This window comes from Siphateles boraxobius, unplaced genomic scaffold, assembly GCF_051911475.1.
Source record: "Siphateles boraxobius isolate OS27281-9 unplaced genomic scaffold, OSU_SipBor_1 195, whole genome shotgun sequence".
Taxonomy (NCBI): domain Eukaryota; kingdom Metazoa; phylum Chordata; class Actinopteri; order Cypriniformes; family Leuciscidae; genus Siphateles; species Siphateles boraxobius.
In genome coordinates, this window is record NW_027508805.1 from 475,001 (window position 1) to 491,364 (window position 16,364).

Consider the following 16,364-nt stretch of genomic DNA (forward strand, 5'->3'; position numbering starts at 1 on the left):
AGCATCACTTTTACTCGTACGTAGGGTTAGTGAACTGAATAAGATCCAATCAGTACTAGCTAAAGAAAATAATTCAATAATTTAAGACTTAAGGCCCTTTCCCACCGGACGCGTAACGAAAAAGCGAATAGTTCGAGTGCGAATAGTTCGCGTCAAAACCATTCACATCAGCCGCGACGCGAATTTGCGACTTTCAGAGCTTCAACATTCCAAAACTTGCGCGCCGACAGCTGAGAAAACATGGACACTTCATCATCATCATCATCATCATCGTCCTGTGAAGACGAGCTTTTTATTTTCTTTAAAAGAACCCAATCTTAAAGAACAGAGAGTCTGAAGGGCAGTATGCTAATCTTGTAAAGGAGCTAAAACTTTGCCACAAAGAACCGGCCAAACTAAGGATTATGCATTAAACATTTGAATTGTTTATTAATAAACTAGTGTTTTTTCTACATTTGTAAATGTATGACTTGAACACTTGATGCTGTTAGATACCCATAAAGCACGGTTTACTTTGCTCTTTATTTTACAACCGACAGTTTACTTGTCTTGAACAAATTGAGAACCTGAAGCAATGATACTTAATTGAGAAAAGCTTGCCATTGCCATTGAATTTGTTGTGCATTTAGCAGAATGCGTGTCAGATGTAAAACCACAATGGTTCTTGGGTAAAGAGAGGCCAGTGGTTGCTTATGTATCAGAGGATATACGAGGATATATATATCTGTATGTGTGGGTGACAAGTAGGACTGCACGATTATTGAAAGTGTGATATGCGATAACTCTGTAAATAATGTGATATGCGATATGATAATGTACAAAACAGAAATTGAATAATCAAATATAAAAATAAAACAGCTTTGTTTTCAAATTCTTTTTAAAGCTACAAAAGTTATTCAGTCGAGAGCAGCGAGTTATTTTCTCTCCGTCTTCTGTTGTTTGATTATAATTAATGACAGACAGCAGCAGGAATATTAGGCTGCTGTCACTTTAAGAGCTAATGCATGGATCCAATTCACTGTTACACGCGCATTTTCTTTCTCAACTGTTTACGTTCACTTAATATAACTGACTGTTTAAGTGAATACTCACTAAGACGGGCATTTTGACCTAATTTTGTGTGTATTTGGCCACATAGGCTGCAGAAGAGAACTAAATACGTACCGAGCGTTATATGTTAATTACGTGTTATATGTTAGTGTTCAGCGTTGTACAAGACGCGCTTTACCAAAACAGCAAGATGACGGACAGCAGCTGCACTCCGTTCAAGCCTGCACCGCCAATCAGGGACGTTGTTAGGCCTATTTTAGGGGGGCTGAAGCTACCCCAAAATGTTCCTAAGCCCCCCTAAATGATAATAAGAACAACAACAATAAGTCTCCGGGAGTCTCCGGCATATTTATATCGGCTCCCTGATGTACGCAAATTAGTTCAAATCTCCCGAAATCTAGAGCTCGCGAGCTCCAAACCGCGTAGCGCGCGCACGACAGAGAGTCCGTGCGTGTGTGTGCAAATGTGCCTCACGAAGCGCATTTTTTTTATGAGTATGCACATTTTGTGTTTCGTTTACATTTATTTTATAACTTGAATGTATAGGAAGAAAGAAATATACTTTCTATTACAGTTACATGCACACATGCAGAGGTGTGTTAATAAAGCACCAGTTTGTTACAGTTGTGGTTTGTATTCAACACATGTACAATATTGTACAGTTTGTTCTGCTAAATAAACCATGACAGGAAACATCCTGGGGTCAATTTGTTCTTAAACATTGGTAATACTGCACACATTATTTAAAAATATACTCAGGTACTTAATTACTTGTGTATTTACTAATTATTGAATCGATATCGAAGCTAATAAATCAATATCGAATCGAAATCGAATCGAAGCCTCAAGAATCGAAATCGAATCGAATTGTGAAATTCCTAACAATACCCAGCTCTATATAGCAGTCATGTGTCCAGTCTATTCTCTGCTATCTGTCTTGAATAAACTTTTTGAAGTACTAAAATCATTCAGTTATCGCAAGCCTTTGGAATATGCATATCATGAAATGCACATTTGCGATATTTCAATAATTCAGATATATTGTGCAGCCCTAATGACAAGCATGAAGCAATCTGGCCGCGCACCAAGGAATGCCGTGAGAGCTGAGCGCTGAGCCAGACAGACTCACACCCAATGCCACACCAAAGCCCTGTGCACACAAACTGTACCTGACAATCTCTTACACAACAATCACTCAATGCACTGACAACTCCAAGACAACAGATAACACACGAGCAGAGCATGATGTACATGCACGCCATGTAATTATAACATTCATTTAGGATAATGAAACCTCCACGAATGAATGAAGTGGCAATCTAGTTCACATTTGTGTTTGTTAGTAAAAGCGAGTGAGAGATGTTGTGGTTCGGGCAGCACATCTGTAGGACTGGGGAATGACTGCATCAATATTTCATCATCCTGAAAACATTGCTGAAACACATTCTGGAGTGTGGGTGTGAGCAGAACTGCTTTAGGCCTATAAGGTGAGGAAAGACATTAAAGATCACCTCACTCATTTATATTTGCCATCACTCGACGACATCAAAATGCTGTGATGGCTACCATTTTACTCGGCACACTACTTTTTGTTGTTTATTATAAAAGATCATTTTTTATTATTATTTGAGGTTACAGCATCAATTTTATTTTTGATGTTACAGCACTGATATCGCACTGTAATGCAAAAATAACCAAGCAAGCCATTTTTCGGTTTGTTTCCATAATAAACACTAACAATTAGGAACGCCAATATTGAAGTTAATTATTTGAATGTTATAGCCTATCACTGTTAAAATGGCCAGTTTTAAAAATATTGTGAAAAAATAAAACATAAAACAACGGTTTAAATACTAGTAGGGCTGCACCTAACGATTATTTTGATAATCGATTAATCAGACGATTATTTTTTCGATTAATCGATTAATCGGATAGAAATTAAATTACTTTTTTTTTTTATTATAACTAAATAAAACCGTAAATCAGGGTATTTATGTGTAAAAGTGTACTTTAAAAAGTGCAAAAGCCACACATTGAGTTTTACTAATATCAATATTTGCATTGTTTTTAATGATAATTGCTGATGGCAAGTTGACAAACATGATTATTGTTAAAAAAATGATATCCAACATATTATGTTTTAACACAATTTTTGTTAAAACAAATTTACACAGACATGTTGTTCAGATGTGAATATCTGAACTAAAAACAAACTAAAAACATCTAAAATATATAATTTAATTTTTATTTAAAATTAATTATATATAAGGAATATAAGGATAAAGAATATAATATATATTATATATATAATATATAAAAGAATATAATATAAGGATAAATTGATTAAATAAATATAGAAAGACTGAAAACAATTGTGTGAATGTAGAGCCGCAGTAGATCGCGTTTGAAAAACAATTAAAACTTAGTAGACAAATGCTATAAAAAGAGAACGGAATGGAGGTAACGTTACCCAGCAAGCTAACAGGCTTGAGTAAAGGACAGGAGAAATTATGCATTAGTGCACAAGCATTCGCTGAAAACCACTGAGTACAGTGACTAAAAAACAATATTTTACTGCTGCTGTTATTAACTGCCTTTGTATTTAATGCTTCACTTTGTAAACACCGTTTTAATTTAACCTATTTCTGCGGTAGCGCTATTTTAATCCATCACTTACGTTGGGAGCGAACTGATTGCACAACCTGATGCTCGAGACAAAATACAGACATCCCGGAAGTCTCCCGCATATTGATTGCGGCTCCCTGATGCCCGCGAATTAGTTCAAACTCCCGAAATCTAGAGCGCGCAAGCAAGAGCGCGCATGAGAGACAGAAGAGACTGCTCCAAACAGTGTAGCGCGCGCGCTCGGCAGAGCGCCTGAGGGAGAGAGACCTTGCGTGTGTGTGCGTACCAGTAAACGCTCCCCGTGACGTAAGCAGACCAACTAATCGATAATGACATTCGTTGACAACGATTTTCATAATCGATTATAATCGATTTTATCGATTAGTTGTTGCAGCCCTAAATACTAGACAACTTAAAAGTGAATTTAGGCATCATTGGATAAATGTATGTATATTAATTTTGAGATTGGCTCAAATATTACATTTAACAGTATAACAGACTTAACTTCACCACTCTAGTGCAGCGGTTCTCGTCCAGGGGACCTCAAAATACATTAAAAGATTTAAAATAAGACAAAACCATTATTAAGCTAAAACAACAACAACAAAAAATGTGTATATTTCTATTTTACATTTTTCTACTTGACAACACAATCTATAAAATCCTTGAAATATGAGGTGGCCTTGTTTTAAAAGGTTGATTTCTAGAGCTGGGAAAGTCATGTAAACTAATAAAATCTTATTTTTTATAATCAATATAATTTTTTTTAAGTCATGCCAAGCTTTGAATTGCAAGTAAAAAATATTTTTAAAACCCCTAAATCACAAACAACAGGAAAAATCAAGGGGCTTGATGATTGTTGTATACAGTGGAGCCTTTTTAAGTCAAAATGGATGAGAAACAATGCTCTAGTTCACTAAATGACAACAAAGGTAATTTAAATGTGTACACAATTATCCAAAATTATCCGATATTGTATCAGACAAAAAAAATTGCAGACTACACCTTTAAAATCACATTCGCAAATGCATTTGGTTTAATAACAACAACAACATGATTAAGAATGCAAATTCAATAAAAGAAAAAGAAAAGAAAAGTATGGTAGAACTTCACTTTATCCATCAGGGCGTGATTGGACGGTAAATAAATCGGTCTCTGTATGACAGGTGTCAAATAAGAGCCGAAAAAGTTGTTTTAGAGGCAGAAAAAGTTATTCGGAAGAAAACTAGATTTCCTTTGGAATGAGTTGATTGATAAACTATAAGACTGGCAGGAACGTGTCTTAATTTCATCTCATCTAAGTCTAATATCTAGTATTCTGAAGTCCTGATCAAAATCCTGTCAATAGGGGGCAGACGATCTGTGGCGCTGAAAGACTCAACGGCTTTTAAATTTCACGAACAAGCTGTCAAGTACTCCCAGACTGCCAAATTGAGGGCATTTTGGTATTCAGTATCAACAGGACACGAGTGTGTGAGAGTATGTCAAAAAGCAGAGCCGCAGTAAGGGAAGCTAAACGGCATTAGTGTGTGTCAGGAGCTGGCGCAGGGTTTGTGCAGATTGAGTGTGTGTCGGTCTGGCCAAGAGGGCACGGCGCTGCTGGGACGGGTGGAGGAGAACATGTTCAAGAGGGATGGGGGATTTCACTCAGCCAAACATGCTTCTCAATCCTTCACATCTGAGATAAATTACTAGGCAAACAGCCCCTGGGTACAAGAGTTACCAACGGACCAAACAACCTCCTGAGTCCCGTGTGTGTGTGTGTGTGTGTGTGTGTGAGAGAGAGAGAGAGAGAGAGCGAGAGTGCTTGTTTATGTGAGTTTGTCCCCCTGTGTTTGTGTGAGTGAGAGAGAGTGTGTGTGTGAGTGAGAGAGAGAGTGCGTGTTTATGTGAGTTTGTCTGTCTGTTTGTGTGAGTGAGTTTGTTTGTGTGAGTGTGTGTGTGAGTGAGAGAGAGAGATAGACTATGTGTGTGTGTGTTTATGTGAGTTTGTCGGTCTGTGTTTGTGTGAGTGAGAGAGAGAGTGTGTGTGTGTGTGTGTGTGTATTTATGCGAGTTTGTCTGTCTGTGTTAGTGTGAGTGAGAGAGTGTGTGTGTGTGTGTGTGCTGCTCTCTCCTTTCCACTGGGAGGTTCTGAGTCTTTGTGGAGTCCTTTCAAAAAAGGAGGAAAGAAAAAGAAAAGGAAAAAACGAGACTGCATGGCATGCTGGGATAGCAGAGGCTTGTTTATCACCAAAGCAGGAAGCGGATGTAAGAGTGGGCAGAACATGACATCAGCATTTAGACAGACACACACACACACACACACACACACACACACACACACACACACACACACACACACACACACACACACACACACACACACACACACACACACACACACACACACACACACACACTTAAATGGGGACATTGCATAGGCTTCTACTGTTTTTATGCAGCTAGTTATAAATACTTTAACTGAAACTATAACAGAAAAAAACTTTTCATTTTTGTATATCTAAGAAACTTGGACACTTTGCATATTGCAAAACACTTGTGTTGCTATTGAGGCGGGGTATGGGAAAGGTTAGGTAATAACAAGCAGGTATTTTTAAATACAAGTACAATGTACACAATAAGTGCATTGTATCAAATGATTAATTTAAATGTAAGTGCACAGTAGCTAATACACTTAATATAAAGTGGGAACCTTTTTTTTTTTTTTACATTGTCAGGTTAAGCTCACTTCTGGGTACAAATTTGGTAGGAACACACACTTACACAAAAAGCTTAAGCTGACTTAGCGTTTTTAGTATTACAGCAGCTACACACACACAGATACAATAAAATAATTGGTGAAATTTAATGACCAATCATTTTTTAACAATATTTAGTAGAAATTCACCAAACAGAAATGAAAACTAAAAAGTATGCATTGACAAGGCTGTCCCCAGATTCAGGACTTGTTATTTTCAGTCACTGTTTGGATGAGGAAATGCGGCAGATTCGAACCTGCTTTTCCTGCATGAGCATCACAGCTTAAAGTCACGGACCACTAGGCCATGAGACGAGACTATGGCCTTTAAATCAACCCTATTTAACCTGAATCAACACTCTTCTAAATACTGAATAACACTTTTGTCTTCTGTAGAGCTGATTATAGCTGAATTGAACTGGTTTCATAATCAATGAACTTTACACAGATATTGAACTGAATTAACACTGAACTGACTTCAGCTGAATAATGACACTGTTGTCTTTTTCAGAGCGGCTTCACAACACAATTTTAAATAAAGGTGACTTGACTTGATGTAATAGATTGCATATCTATTTTTACATTTTACATGAGAAATAGTTCCAACTTTTAGATATAAAATTGCTATTACAAGAAAATGCGAGTTAGAAATATTCTTACAAATGTGACAGTTTCCTTTAATCACAACTTTCACTTAATTTCTCTCTTAATTTCTTCCTTTTGCAATTATAATTTGCATATGTGATGTAACAATTATGAGAAATAGTCACAACTTTTAGATATAAACTTGCTATTAAAGATTAGTCACAACTACAAAACATTCTTACAATTGCGAGTTTCCTGAATCATAACTTTAACATAATTTCTCATATCTGCCACTTAATTTCCTCTAATTGAACTTGGAATTTGCATATGTGATGTATAAATGAACAATTATGAGAAATAGTCAAAACTGTGAAATACAAAGTAGAAAACGCGAAGATGAATAACGACACCATTGTCTTTTTAGAGCTGCTTTACAGCAGAATTTGAAATAAAAGTGACTTGACGTAATAGATTGCATTTATATTTTTACATGTTGCTGACATCTCAGCCTCTTTTATGGATGGGACTCCAGAGAGTAAATGAGTGAGAAAGACAGAGGATCATGGAACTGTACGACTGTTCTCACAATTCTCTACTGTGTTGTCCTGAAAAACTCCCACACAATCGCTGGTTGCTTGCGTACAATATGGATCCCAATCCTCAAGCCACAAAGCTTCCCATCTGAGGCCTCGTCACTATGCTAACTTAATCAACTGCCCTAGCTTATCACATGCTGACACACACTAAACAGTGAGGGCCCTGTTGTGTTCACACAGACACACACACTAAGGTGAATACCAATCAAACCTGTCTCCTGAATTATTGAACGTTCAGGAGTGAACAGAATAACACATTAGCATACTGACCTTATGCGCTCAATCTGACTAAGCTTAGCATGCGAGTGTGTTTGAGGGAGAATGTGGGATTGGGAAAGAAATGGAAGGATGAATACTAACATCGGATTGTCCTGTTTGTTTAATCCGAGTCTTTTGTTTTGAACAATTTTCAGGATTTATAGGTCGAACGTACATTTTCTAGAAGGGTGGACAGGATTAGGAAATGTTGCAAGCTAGACTCAAACCTATGTTGTCCTGTCTGAGCACCACAAAACATGTCAACACTCGTTTCTTTCTCAGATCGAAAGAATTAAACCGGTAATTGTGTTTGAAATGAAGTCACAATTACGAAAATACTCACAACTGTGAGAAAAAAGTTAAATTAAAAGTGCAGATGTGAGATTATAAGTAAAAACGAGTTAGTCACAATTACAAGAAATTCTTACAATTGTGTCCGCCTCCTGTAAACACAACTTTCGCGAAATTTCTCACGTCTGCCACTCACTTTCTTTTAATTGCACTTGTAATTTGCATATGCGCTATATAAAGTAACAATTATGAGAAATAGTTGCAACTTTTAGATATAAAATTGCTATTACAAGAAAATACAAGCCAATCACAATAAGACATTCTTACAATTTTGACAGTTTGGTTTAATCACAACACTTTTTGTTTGGTGATAGTTTTCGCTCACCGGAGCAGGTCGTATTCGTGGCGCCATTCTCCTCTATAAATAAAAACACACCCGAGTCAGTCTTCAGTCACACTCTTCTCACCCCGACGCAAAATGTCCTCAGCGCAGTCTGACGTTCGAGATCAGATGTTGTTCTCAAACAAACCTCCAGCCAACGCCAAGAATAAGCAAAGGCAGGAAGGAAGACTGCGTTCTCATCAAATCCTCAATACTCGCTGTTCAAGTACAGCTAATTTGATTGCCATTACGTTGCATTTTCTGCTGATTCCCTAATGCGAGTGCATGCATTTTATAACGTGATATTAAGTAAATACAATAAAGGCGTAATGGTCTGGATGGGTGGTAAGACAAGGCATGCTGTGTTTTTAAGAACAATCCCATGGGGGATTGAGGTTAGAGAGAGTTCAGGGGTTACTGGGACAAAGCGAGTCTGAACCGGGTAGCGGAGACTGAAACAAACACACACACACACACACACAACACAACACAACACAACACAACACAACACAACACAACACAACACAACACAACACAACACAACACAACACAACACAACACAACACAACACAACACAACACAACACAACACACACACACACACACACACACACACACACACACACACACACACACACACACACACACACACACACACACACACACACACACACACAGTGCCCTTTGGCTGCCAAAGAGTCAATGATGACATTCATCAGTCATCCTTCTGTATTTATTATGTCACAATTATTATGTCTCCCTTTCACAGGGAGATTTCAGAGTGAAAGCAACAAATCCCTCATTAAAAAACACTAATAGATGGTAAGTAGCTGAACTGTTCTTTACAGCCTGGAAGTAATTAGGTAACGCTTTAATCAGTTTCATTATTCAGTCATGCAATTTAAACAGATTTATTATCAGATGGAGGGATAATTCAAATTGTTTCAAATGTCATGAGACTTTGATTTACATTTTTTTAATGTATGGTGGCCCCAAAAAGTATTTGGACACACAAGTCATACTTGAAAAACGAATGATTGCGCAAAGTCACTCTTCCACCCACTCTCCACTTAAACCGGTTTAGTACGGGTCAATCTGAGGTTCCTCGTGTTGTGTGTTTGCATGTTTCATCCTGACATACACTACCAGTCAGAACGTTTGGGATCAAAAGTTCAAAAGAACAGCATTTATTTGAAATAGAATCTTTTGTAACATTATAAATGTCTTTGTTGTCAATTTTGACCAATTCAATTCCTCCCTGATGAATAAAAGTATTGATTTATTTTATTTCTTTTCCCAAAAAATAAAAACAAAATTCTTACTGACCCAAAACTTTTGAACTGTAGTGTTTAATTTTACAAAACGCTTTCTATTTCAGATAAATGCTGTTCTTTTGAACTTTCTATTCATCAAAGAATCCTGAAAATATAAATTGCACACAACGGTTTTCAACATTGATAATAAAAAGAATGTTTCTTGAGCAGCAAATCATCATATTATACTGATTTCTGAAGGATCATGTGACACTGAAGACATGCTGAAAATTCAGCTTTGATCACAGGAAAAAAATTATTTCAAATAGAAAACAACGGATTTAAATTGTACTAATATTTCATAATAGTATGTTATTTTTTTTTTATCAAATAAATGCAGTCTTGGTAAGCAGAAGAGACTTCTTTAAAAACGTTACCAGTCAAATGTTTTTGGTTAAAAGGATCAGTAAGATTTTTAGTGTATACACACACACACACACACACACACCACAGCAAGAATGTAACGATCTCTCAGATGAGATAAATCTCTCATCTCTCATCAGCTTTGCAGAGGTGAATCAAAGCACACACATCAGCTGAGGACACACACTACCATCATGCAAACCCTCTTGACCCCCAACCAGCCAGACTGGATTCACACAGATCTGGCCAACAGGGAAGCTCGTTCTTATCCGACAGCCATCATCAAACACACACACTAAAGCCCCGTTCACACCGCCAGCATTTTGTCGCTGGTCTCTGTACTGGGAGACGCTTGTGCGCTTTCGTAGTGCTGTCGCTCTAATGTTATTGGCAGCACGTCTGGCCATATCTATAGAAAGTACAATCACAAGTGATATATAAAACTAAGATATCAGTCTAATTTGACTAAGAATTAGGCTTATTAGTAATATTATGCGGTTGGAGAGTGTGGTTATATTAACCACAGCAGTGCTCAGTGCATTAAATCATTAACTCGATTAATGATCGACAAATTAAACTCACTCATACTGTCAAAACGTCATTCAAATTTGACAAATAATCAATTTTCTTGTTCGTAAAAATCAACATAATGCAGTGGAAACTGTAAAATGAACTGCAGCAGAGCTAAACTTGAATCATACAATTACAAGACACGAACTATCAGTGCATGAATCAAACTCACTAAGACTGTCGACAGATTGTTTTTCATGCATAATTACATAATTGTATTATATCATGTATGTGGTTACAGTCAAATTATATAAAACAGTGTCTGTGCCTTCAGTGCCTTCAGTCGAGACTCGAGACGGTGTGTGAGCTCTACTGACAGTCTTCACTCCTATTGGTTATCGCTCGTGAAATTCGCTTCTCATTTGCATAAAGTTGACATTTCTGAACTTTCGCGTCGCTCGTGTCGCCAGCCCTCCAATGAAATGAATGGGATCATGTCGCTGGCGGTGTGAACGGGTGTAAGGAGGGACATAGATGTTAGGGCTGCACAATATATCGAAAAATTATCGTCATCGCGATAATAGTATATGCGATATCCGTATCGCAGAGAGGTGCGATAAATTACATTTATTTTATGTGCCAAGCATTTGTGTGTTGCACGCATGCATAGGTTGTTTATCCAAATTCGACCAATCAGATGGGGCCTTTCTATCTTCATACCCGCCTCCCCAGTAGGTGCTATTATGCTATTGGCTAGATCGGGCCCAAGGGAAACCTAGTGAGACGAGAGTGGAAAGTAAAAACTAATGGCGGGAGTAGAGACAAGCGAGGAAAATGACAACAGCGAAGAACCTGTGCCTAAAAAGACCTGTGCGTCTGAAATACGGCAATATTTTGGCTTCAATAGAGAAGGCGTGTCACAAATGCAGGTACTGTGTAAGGTGCCGTTCACATATCGCGTCTAAAACGCCTGAAAAACGTTCACCTCCCTTCAACAAGCGCTTGCGTCTGTCGTTGCTATGCAACCATGAACTGCGCTGAGCGCTTTCCATGATGACGAGGAAGTATCAGCAAAGGATTCATTGATTTCTAGCCCTTGCATTAGATTTACTACTAGATATATTTATGGAGATGAGAAATAAAACCCCGCCCTGTACAGCTATGATCAGCTGTTCGGCCGAGCTTCCCATGTTGTTACGGAAAGGGCGAAGCTGATTTTTCTCTCACATCACCTGCGATGAGTTTGCGGCATTCTGACAAGTTGAGATGTTCTCATCTCGTTGCGGCATAGGCGGGCCTGGCAAATGTGCTTTCATTTTGAGCGCGCTTGCCGCACGCCTGCATTTGAAATAACGAATTTGCATGCGCAAAAAATGCGATATGTGAACATTGGTGACGGTGTCACTGAGCCGTGCCGAAAAATTGTCAGGGGAAAGGGGAAACTAATCTCCACAGTCATCTAGAACGCAACCTCAGGGAGCTGTATGAATACTTCAAAAAGTGTAAGCCCAAATCTACCAAAACTGCTAACGAAATGCCAAGTAACAATAACAGCGTCTCACAGACAGCTATTAATCAAAGTGTTGCAAGTGTAACTCCTTCTGAAAAAACTGAAGATCAGAAGAATATCTATTAGCCTACCCATTTATTTAGTATGATCATTACATATAAATGATTAAAAAAAAGTAAAATGTAAAAGTAAAAAAGGAAATGTTATATCGCAAGAAATTCGCAATACTCAACATCGCATATTTTCCCAATATTGTACAGCCCTAATAGATGTACCAACCTTTCTGGTTTAAGCCAGAAACATTTTGGAAATATAGCTTTCATTTCATGTAATGTGCCTGCAGTGAAACCAAAATTGATTTTAAGGCCACATCCACACGAAGCCAGAGCTTTCCCTATCCGATCTTTTTTTTCCCTCGTTCTAAATTTTTTTTCGTAAACACTGCGTCGTCTCAAGAAATATATGCGTACAAATGAAACTACTGAAACCGACTGAAAACGATGTGGTCTACATGCCAGACCAGTATGTGGCGCTGTAATTCTGCCACAGAGATGCACTAAACAGGAGAAGAAGATTGGAGCGTGCGCATAACCTTGTGCGCTCTATACGAACCCAACACGACATGTGTGACTAATGCTGACACGTGGTGTGATGACATCATCGTTTCACAAAATGTACGGATTGGCCGTACACACGAAAACGCAAGTTTGACGTTTTCAGATTTATCCACTCTGGGACCCGTTTCAAAAAAATAGCGGTTTCAGTGTCCCGAAACGCCGGATCCGTCTGGACGAAGCGCCAATACGATACAAAATTTGTACGTATACAGCTAAACGCGTCTCCGTGTGGACAGGGCCTAAGACTTGACTTTAAGTGATCATGTAGAAAATGAATTAATGTAGTTTTCAAATACATTGTAGGTTGGAAGCAATGAGCTTTTTAATTTGCCCTCTTCATGCCAAACAACAGCACTATCAATCGCTTTGCATGGCCACCCACATCAACACAAGCTCAGGTAGCCTTTATACGTGTCAATAAACATCGCCTGACAACACCACTTAAAAACTCAATCTCAGAGATGCGGTACAGAAAAACATCTGAATGCGATCGGCTTGATTGCAGCGCGGCCTTGTATACGTCAACTAAGACAAGTGTGGCTCATCACAGGAAGATTAAGTTTGATTAAAGACATTTTGATTAAAGATTACGGGCTCAAAACAAAAGGCAAAACTTGCATGGATGAATCATTCGCTACAAGACCGGTAATAAAATACATGTGGCTCATCAACAGGATCAGTTTTGATTTCATGCTGACTTTAAAGGTAGATGAATGAAAGACTATGAAGGTGAATTAAATGATGACAATTTTCATTTTAGGGTGAACAATCACTAAGTTTGACAACCAGAAAGTGCTGAATTGAGTGTCTTATTTTAAAACAGTATATCCCTTGTTGCATTATTCAAAACCAACCAAATTTTTGTGAAATTCTGTCTGTACAATAAATGCCTGTTAGTTTTAGATTTTTCCATCTGATGCAATAACATGCTGAAGTGTCTGAATACTTTCTTTGGCCGCTGTATGTTTATGTGTGTGTGTGTGTGTGTGTGTGTGATACTCACTAAGTGTCCTGGAGTAGGTGATCGTGAGTCTTTGAGTGCTGCTGTGCCTGGAACATCCAGAAGAGGCCATTTCATATGCAAATACTGTTGAAAAACAAAAAGGCAGATTAGCAATACTGTGTTTTAATTCACATCTTCCATTTAAAGTCGGAATGAAAGGGAAGTTGCTCTAGACTTTTCTTTCCTATTGTGCCATATATCCGAGTGAAACGGCTTCTGGAACAAGAACAAATGTGGTCTGTGGGGAATTGATTGATTGGTTGTGTTTTGCTATTGGCTAATCTCATGTGAGTGACAGGTTATTGCCCCGCCCTCGTCATCAGAGAAGAGAAGAGATGCTGCAAGAGAAATTATTCTAGATTCAAGATTACCAGAAACATGAATTTAAAACAATATTAATGTGCACAGATAAATCATTTATAATAAATCCTGCAATATTCCATAAAAGAATTGTCCATTTTAACTTCACTACTTTAAAGTTCAATGGGAAAGTTCTGGTTCAAAACAGTTGCAGAAACTTCACCTCAGTGGGTGGCAAAGTCGACCAACACGTTTTGTCAGACCCGTTAACAAAAGCACCTTTTAAAACGGAGCAGTCTGTATGTGTGTGTGTGTGTGTGTGTGTGAGTGTGTGTGTGTGTGTGTGTGTGTGTGTGTGTGTGTGTGTGTGTGTGTGTGTGTGTGTGTGTGTGTGTGTGTGTGTGTGTGTGTGTGTGTGTGTGTGTGTGTGTGTGTGTGTGTGTGTCTAGACAAGTTTTTTTCTGATGACTAACTATGATTGAATGAGTGAAACAAATGTCAAATTGAAAAGAGACTTAACAGAATCTTCCAGCATGAGATCTGCCTCTCAGAGGCTCATAAATAAGTCGAACGGTCAGCGGAGAGCAATTCTTCTGGCAGACACCTGTGTCTGTATCGTGTGTGTGTGTGTGTAAGACGGAGAGACAGTGAAAGTGTGAAATCTGTGTTTGTCGGAGAATGTGTTCCTCCCAGAGCCCAGCTGTGGGCGTCTATCGAGGGAGTGTGTGTGTGTGTGTATACAGTATATGTGTATGTGTGTGTGTGTAGGGGACAGCTGAGAGGAAATCCCATGGAGAGAGGTGGGAAAACTGGACCGTGGTAAAAACACAGCCACATATATAATGCTCAAGTGAATATCCCTGCACTTTTGACCTCTCCCTGTATCACTTCAACTATCAGGACGAGAGCAAACACCATCCCGATCTCTTCGAGTGTGTATTCCACCGTGGGCCAAACAGGTGCGCTGATAATCACGAATGCACAATGCGGTTTGTAATGAATGCAGAGGTTGTGTTCAGATCTTCTTGTTATGGTCATAGCTGAAGTCTCAGTGCAGTTCAAACATCTGGTTTATATATCAGTTTTAACTGCCGGATACAGCAGATTTTCATGTGCACAGATTTCTTTAGGCTGCTCGAGAATTTAGTTGGAGCTAATATTCTCATACTAGTGTTTGAGCAGAGCGCGTTAAAGTCAAGAGGAAATAAAAACTTCCTAAAGGTACACTGGGAAAAAATTATGTAGGATTTACTTTGAAACAACGTTCACGGAGTAATTTTCACAAATAATTAGGCTACAGGGAAATGGCATGTAACGCATACAACTTTGAATTAGAAAGACTAAAATGGTATTCTTGTGTAAAACTACACTTAGTGTACACTATAAAAGTTTTTTTTTTACTTTAGAAATTAATAGAGCCAGAAGAGCAATGCCAACAATAAGGTGAAAATTATTTTCTGATAAATATCCTAACTGATAAATGGCAAATATTAAATTCTAAACCATTTTGTCTATAAATAAATACATTATAAATTTAAAAAAAATATAGTTTTAAATGCTGCAATTTTATTTAGGATTCACTTTATAATTGAAAATATGAAATATGCATATTTATATTTGGTAAATATCCAAAATGGTGTGAAATATCATTAAACCCTAATAAAAACTAACTATTTTATGACCATTTTATGCACATTTTTTCAGCAATTTCATGACATATTGTCCTATTGCAGTCAGAGATGTTGAAAACAAAAAAAATGACATGTATTGCATTATGTGTGGTTATATGCAAAATGTAAATTAAAAAAAACACACTGGCGTTATCAAGAACAGCTCGCTGCACACTGATTGGATGATGGCCTCTCTAAAAAAAATCAAACCAATTGTGTTTCTTCTTAATGCTTATTGGCTAATTATCCACAATTATCCGCAATCAGCATCTGACTTGGTGAAGACAAACTCTCGCGTCCTGCTCTGATAAACACACTGCAGCATTATAATATGATGGAAATATAATCATTGGATTCAATAAACTGGTCCTGGTCTCGGATATCGCTCAAATCCAGCCGGAAAATACGAATCCTCATCCGTGCCGCTAATGAATTAATGAGGAGTCCGGTCCACTTTTACATCTTCGACCTTGCTTTCCAACGGAGCGATCATAGGAAGGAAGTTTACACGGCTATGGTTAAAAATGGAAAAGACATTATACACACAGAAGG

General features: G+C 38.0%; 1 protein-coding gene across 1 annotated transcript in view; it reads right to left on the reverse strand.

Moving 5' to 3' along the window:
* LOC143744097 (transcription factor 7-like 1-B) overlaps window positions 1-16,364 on the reverse strand; it is a 76,981-nt gene that overhangs the window by 19,824 nt on the left and 40,793 nt on the right. Inside the window, 1 exon segment of the mRNA XM_077235490.1 lies at window positions 13,843-13,926. Within this exon segment, the coding sequence (XP_077091605.1) occupies window positions 13,843-13,926 (84 nt within the window).